The sequence below is a fragment of the Monocercomonoides exilis genome (assembly GCF_001643675.1).
Source record: "Monocercomonoides exilis strain PA203 chromosome Unknown scaffold14-1859848, whole genome shotgun sequence".
Taxonomy (NCBI): Eukaryota; Preaxostyla; order Oxymonadida; family Polymastigidae; genus Monocercomonoides; species Monocercomonoides exilis.
In genome coordinates this window covers 1,633,730-1,640,743 of record NW_027150559.1, presented here as the reverse complement: position 1 = coordinate 1,640,743, position 7,014 = coordinate 1,633,730, and the positions used below count along the sequence as shown (strand labels likewise).

The window sequence follows — 7,014 nt, the reverse complement described above, 5'->3', positions numbered from 1 at the left end:
GAAAACAATATAAATCAATGCAGGAATTAACAATTTTAACAAAAGGGGGAAGACACCACATATTACTCAACAGATACACTAGCACGACAGAGGATAGCCCCTATCCTCACAGAAATTTTGTAACATTAGAGCCAGCTGAGCTGGAGAGATTGAGAAGTGAGTGTTCTATATTGAAAAAGAATACCGTATTAATAGAAGTGCAGATAAAGATAACATTAAGGAAGACTATTAAAATCGATATTAACAAACATTCAAACGCACTCATCGATGCAGAAGAAACGCTCCAACGTTGGTTGGATTTTTCCAGGACAACTTTTAAATTTGAACATGTGCGGTTAATATTAGAGAAGGTCAGCCTGCAAATATGCAGAGAATAAAAGAAGAGTTAGAAGCTATTCAAAGAGAGTATGAAATACAAAACATTTGACCGAGTTCTCGATAAGACATAAAGTTATAATACTCATATCAAGATGAGAAGGTTAGGTTTGGAAAGAGAGCAATTCGTGCACCAAAGGGGAGCCATGATCAAGAGAAGCACAAAAATTAAAAACATTTAACCTGTTCAAAATATGAAATAGATCCTGTTGACGATCGACTTCCCAGAACCCCCTCGTGGAGAAGAAGAAAAGTTGGATAGTGATAGAGTTAGGAAGGAAATGAAAATCGAGAAAGCAAATTCAGAGATGAAAAATTGCACTGAAAAGACATCAGATGCTGGGGGAGAAGAAGATATGAGGAAGGAGAAAGTGGCTAAAGAAACGAGACTTATGGCTTAGAGAAGAGAGAAAGCAATGAGAAATCACTCAACCACAACACAACTTATTCCGATCACTCAAGTGGCGGAGAACATCCCTCATAATTCCCAGCAGCGTAAGCGAGCTGACTGGAGGCAAACACACTGCCTCACAGAGAAAGAAGGGCACAGACCGGAGGAAGCGTTGTGTGAGAAGTCTTGGTTTGATGTTAAAGAACTCAAGAGAAACGAATTCCTGGTTGTGAACGCCTGGGAAACACCCCAAGAAAGGGAGGGAGTGGAGACAGGAGCAGCACCTTCATCCGTACGCTCTCTATTCATCCTCCGCACGATGATGTGCTAGGCAGGAGGGTTTAAGATCATTAGAAATAAATGAATAAATAAAAATTAAAATTTGAATATAAATATTAAAAAAGGGATTTCAGTACTCATTATTGAGGAGCAAACCTGCTTTTTGCGTTCATTGATTCGCTCTATTGCGAATTGATAGTACGCAGTGAGACAGGTTTGCTTAGAGATGACAGAAATGCAGATGGAGAGAAGATAGGCGGCTGGATGCGAAGGCGAGATAGAAGTTTTTGGTGAGATGACAAAAAAAATGGCGAGACAGAGAATGAAAGACAAAAGATCAACTGCCCGATGAGATTTTTCTACACCTATCAACGACGCAGATACACAGGGATGAAGAAATTGCTCATATCGAGAGCGCACTCCTGATATCGATCATGAATGATTCGCATAGAAGATAACAAGACTCTCAATATGCAGTGTGTGATGTTTTGGGGTTGCTCTGCAAAAGCAGCAGAAGAGCGGGAGGCAGAGCACTGCACAAGCAGTTTTCTTTTCCACGACTCGTGAAAGCGAGAGTGGTTTTTCTTTCTGCTCCAAAAATACTCGCCTCACCGGATCTTTGCACGGCCTGCAGGTGAGAGCTCCGAGGGGCAATGTCCCCTGCCCTCTGGCCTTCGTGACCAAGGCGAAAAGGAAGTCGGTGGTGAAGTGAAGCGGACAATGCAATATTTCATTGTTCAATTATTGATGTTATTGTTTTGCATCTTCATCTTTCCCTTTTTTTTCCACGTCATATTTTGGAGGGCGAAGTTCTCACTTAAACCGCCCATAGATCGTGATCAACACTCATTATCTCGGAGTCAACCTGAATTCTGCTTTCCTTCAAAATATGATATCATGAAATATAATTCGAATATTCATATCATTTTATTGTTCATTGCAATAAAGCTAATAATTCCTTTAATCAGAAAAAATTATTGTTTTCAAAATAAAAAAAAAAACAATTTTCTTTGTTTTGATATGCAGATATCGCATAAAATACAGGACAAGATTGATTTCATAATAACTGCAAGAGGAATAATTCTGACACTTTTCCTCAAAATATTTCTCATCAATGCAAACTCAATACATGTATGAAACTTTCAAAAAGACTTCATTTGTACTCAGTAAAAATTATTATTTGATTCAAGGAGAAATAAAATTTTGAGTTTCTCCGAGATTTTTAAAATAATTTTCTCTGAACACAAATGAAGAAGATTTGAAAGTTTTGTATTTCAAATGAGTTTGCATTGATGACGTGTGTTTTTTGGAAAATTATCAGAATTATTCCTCCTGTAGTTATTGTGAAATCGATCTTGTCCGGTATTTTGTGCGATGTCCGGAATTTTTTGCGATATCTGTAAAAGTGGAATACAGTCTTAACCGGATATATTCTCATCCAACAAAATCAACATCGGTTTTAGTCAAATTTTTCGATGCACCGACATTTCAGACCTATATTTCATTAATTTTCAATCGCATATAATCACAGGGCAAAATTTATATAATCACATTTTTTATTATAATGTGTATTTTTTTCAATAAATTATTAATTTTTTAATCAAAATTTTCAAATTTTTGATTTTTCAAAATAATGATGAAAAAGGCCTGAATAATGTGTATAAATAATAAAAATTGTTTTCGCAAGTGAAAAATGTATTTTGATAAAGAAATTTCAAAAATACAAAAATCGACCCAAAATTAAATAAAAATATAATTAAATTTTTTTATTTTTCTGTGTTAAGCAGCATCGTATAATCACACAATCGGATATAGTCACACAAAGTTGTGCAAAACCCGATGTGATTATATCCGGTTTAGACCGTATTTATTATCTTAATTGTCACATCGAAAATGTGAACACCCCTATGTGATCATTTCTGGTTTTTAAATAAAGCGTTTTATATGAATTCCTAATATTAATACTTTTTTTATCATTGAAAAGTATTTTTCCTAAATGTTCAGGCTGTGACTAAATTAGCATATTTTTAGTAAAATTTCTGTTTCAACTCACCAAATTAAATTTCAAAAGGAAAAAATTTTCATTGACAAGTGTTTGATTCAGCTCCTGTGAATTGAGGTGAGTGAAAACTAATCTTGAAAACTGAAATAATCGATTTCAATTTTCACAATAATAAATATAACATTGGTGGTTTTTCAAAAATATACATATTGATAATGAAAAAGTCTTGTAATAATATATATTTGTTTGTTGTTGAGAATAACTGTGTGCATAGCTCACAAACATGAATTGATGAATAAAGAGCAGATAGTGATGGTCAATCTCAGAATACACTGGAAAAAAGAAAAACTTTTTTGATTTCATCATTGTTGCACTTTGAAAGAATTGATTAATTACACTTTTTTGCACATTTGCATCAAGCATAAATCTCATGCTCATTGTTCATCTTTTTTCTGCATTCAAAACCAGCTAAAAAATAAAAGTCCCACATTCGGCTACATTTTCCGTTAGCCTTTAAACTTCGGTATCATAAATTTTTGTTTCGATTTTCAAAAAGTGCGTGAACATTTTTGTGAAAATTTACCTATTGATAAATCTTGAAGCTTTGATTTGAAAAAGAACAGAGAAATATTTCATACAAATAAGAGTTATTAAATGTTAAAAACAAATTTTTTTTATCCCAAACATGTTAACAAATAAAAGAGTTGAACAAAAATTTGAACGTTAAATTTAAAACAAAACTGCATTAATAACAATTCAAATGGTATTATAAACTTTTAACGAAAAAATTTTTTTCCTTATAACATTTAGTTTCATACAAAACAGATGAAAAGTTATTCGAACATTTAAAAACATAAGAAAAATATTAGGAAAAAAAAAGAAAGAAAAAAAAGAAAGAAAGAAAAACTCTTTTACAGTTACACTTGACCTCCAGCAGGAGATGTGTCAAGATACCCAAGTTTCCGAATCGCTTTGTATCTTCAATAATAAAATGTCCATTATGTTATTTCCCATAGGTGGCATAAGTAATGTTCACCCAAATGCGCAATAAGAAAAGAAAAGAAAAGAAAAGAAAAGTTGAACGAATTAATTAATTAATCTTCATATGATAAATATACATAAATCATACTGATCAGGAACCTCCTGCAAAGCAGCTATCGCAAAAGCTGGGGCAAATGTTTCGCAATATTTTTTCCGAAGTGGATGAAATGCTACAAATTGGAACTGAAACGGAATGAAAATAAAAAGAAAGGAAAATTATTTATTTATTTTAAAAAAGAAAAAGAAAGAAAAAGAAAAAGTGATAAAAGAAACAGTGGAATAAAATGAAAATAAATCTATTTTGAAGTTTCTCAAACATTATCAAATTTTCTATGTGGAACTCTATCATCAAATGTTTCCATTGTGCCCCTAAACAAAAAAAAAAAAAAAAAAAAAAAAAAAAATAGATAAATCGGAAACAAAAAGAAAGTTACGAATTAAAAATTATTCATTCATGATAATGCATGAAGATGTTATCGTTATCATTATCATTATCATTAATTTTTATTCATTCACTCATAATTAATTTTTTTTGAAAAAGATACAATGCCTCAAACCAAGGTCCATCTCCAACCCCGATGCAAATAATTGAAAGGGGATGCTTTGACGCCTCGACGATTGCTTTAACTGTCTTATCCTCTTGATTCACTTGTCCATCAGTCAAAATTATCAATATGTGATACTTCACAATTTGAACAGCAAAATAACAATTGAATATGAAAAAAAAATGAAAGAAAAATAAGAAGTTCAAATACAAAATATTTCGCATGAAAATAATAAATCGCATTAAATTAATCAAATGCACATACAGATTTTGAACTTTCAGTAATTCTAATTGCTTCATTTATTAATGGAGCAAAATCGGTTGGACCACTTAATGAAATTGTTGGGACAAGCTGAACATATCTTTCAATGACCTTTCAAAAGAAAAAGGAAAACAAAAATGACAATCAAAATTTAAATGTTAAACGTCAGGTTGTGGGGGAAAAAAAGTACACTTCTTTAAAGCCTCTGCACGGTCTGTCAGGGAAAAACGGAGTCACAGTTCGATCGCTTCAAAAATTCATAGAAAAAGCATGCCAAATTACGAAAAACAAAAAAAAAAATCATACCTTGATATTGCATCTCCAAAAATAAAAGCAGGAATAAGATGATCATCTTTAAAAGAGTCAAAAAAATATATATTTCATAGAGTATGATAGGAAAACCATCAAAGACTTCAAGCGTTTCTCCAATAATTTCTATGGCTTCCATGTAAGGATTCTTTACTGTGATATCATGTAAATTTCGGCCCTGAAACGTTTTATATCCCTAAAGACAAAAAATGATTCAAGCTTGATGCATGGAATAGAAAATATAACCGCAAACCGTTGACACATTTGAACCTGTAAAATCAATTCCAAAAATAAGATTTGAACTTTCAAGTCCGGCTTCACGAATTGCTTTTTGCACCTTCATTCAAATATTTTTCTGAATATAAAGCAAGACAGAACTTCTCGTTTCAAATCATACTTCGCTTATCGTCTTGTATTTATCTGGTATAAACTTTGGAACGGATGAACCACAGCCCATGAAAATGCTATCTTTTTGAATATGATTCGAACAGCGGTTTGCTTTGATCGAACCCAATGAATTTTAAACTTCTAATTTAAGAAAAACTAGAATTTTCAATAAATTGCTGATAATAATTGATACTATGATTTCGACACCTATTTTTGAAAGTAATCATATCCAAGGTGCGCAATCGGAAGGCCAATATGAAAATAAGTTTTCGGAGTATGTTTTGGAATATTTCTGTTTTGCATAAAAAATATTGATATTAATTTTGATTTAAGCAGAACAAAGAAACAAGCAGAACAACAATTAGTTCAACTTCAACCAGAGTGCGGTTCAGACTTGAAAGAGTGCAATTGCCACCAAACAGTTTCGGAAATAACAACTGATCATCATTCGTTAGCAAAACTTCAAATTGTACCGTTACAACAATTTTCGCGTTCGGTAATGAACGACCATTATTTAACGCGAATTGTGAAATGGCTGTGCATTCAATTTCAATCGGTTTTATCACAACCTTTGCCGTCGGAGTATCCGAACGAAAAACTATTTCAAGAGGCATCATATCTTCGATTTGCTCAACTGTATCGCAAAATAAATCACTTTTTCCAAGCAGTCCGAACAGCTGCTTATTTGAATGTGGCAGAACTTGTTCATGTTGTTTACCTTATTGATCTGTTAATTCAATCAGAAAGAATGTCTCGCAGAGAAAAATGGACAGGCGTAATTACAGAAGCCAATCTAGGGACTTTGCTCCTTATTGCTGTTATGACGTCCGTAAAAATGAATCGAGATACGCCTTATCGCAATGGTTGGTGGTCGGCTGCTATTGGCATACCAATAAGCATAATCAATCAATCGGAAATTGTATTTCTACAGCGCATTCACTACACACTTGTTCTTGAATATAAGCAATATATGAAGATTGTTACAGAATTACTTCGTGTATATCCAGTTGATGAAAGTGAGTTGGAAGAATATTCAATGCGAACTCATTCTCAAACTTTATCTCACATCAAATCTACCGCGCCAACATCAAAAAAAACTCACACTATCATTTCGTCTGATAATTCCTTGGCAATTTCTTCTCTTCAGAGATGCCCCGAAACTGCAACGTGTAATGTGACTGCTTAAGCAGTTCTTCGATAATTTTTGGAATTGTAACGAGACTTAGCTTTATGCATTGGTCTTTTGCAGCTTTGCGATATTATACATTAGAATTTTGATGGAAAGAATGGTTGGAAGTTAGTTTGTTCAAAACCATTTTTTATCGGACCATTTTCATTTGTCTGCTAGCACTTATCTTTCACCTTCTTTTTTATAATAACGGACAGCAATCTTGTTTATTTTTCCGTTATCAACCTGAAAGTAA

At 32.9% G+C, this 7,014-nt stretch overlaps 3 protein-coding genes across 3 annotated transcripts; 2 read left to right on the top strand and 1 right to left on the bottom strand.

Annotated features, from left to right (window-relative positions):
* Window positions 1–791: 791 nt before the first annotated feature.
* On the top strand, window positions 792–1,097 carry MONOS_14865 (uncharacterized protein; the record flags this gene model as incomplete). Its single annotated transcript, XM_067867703.1, has 1 exon — window positions 792–1,097. One exon carries the CDS (start codon window positions 792–794, stop codon window positions 1,095–1,097), a length of 306 nt encoding a protein of 101 aa, XP_067730530.1.
* Window positions 1,098–3,568: 2,471 nt separating this feature from the next.
* MONOS_14864 (putative E3 ubiquitin-protein ligase RGLG2) lies at window positions 3,569–5,660 on the bottom strand (the record flags this gene model as incomplete). Its single annotated transcript, XM_067867702.1, has 10 exons — window positions 3,569–4,025; window positions 4,177–4,271; window positions 4,406–4,457; window positions 4,646–4,770; window positions 4,898–5,005; window positions 5,087–5,141; window positions 5,201–5,246; window positions 5,297–5,399; window positions 5,457–5,540; window positions 5,601–5,660. The coding sequence occupies 10 exons, from the start codon at window positions 5,658–5,660 to the stop codon at window positions 3,965–3,967; spliced, it is 789 nt and encodes a 262-aa protein (XP_067730529.1). The 3' UTR covers window positions 3,569–3,964.
* A 124-nt stretch (window positions 5,661–5,784) lies between these two features.
* Window positions 5,785–6,776, top strand: MONOS_14863 (uncharacterized protein; the record flags this gene model as incomplete). The annotated part of the gene is made up of 2 exons (XM_067867701.1): window positions 5,785–5,864; window positions 5,927–6,776. 2 exons carry the CDS (start codon window positions 5,785–5,787, stop codon window positions 6,774–6,776), a joined length of 930 nt encoding a protein of 309 aa, XP_067730528.1.
* Between the last annotated feature and the right edge of the window lie 238 nt (window positions 6,777–7,014).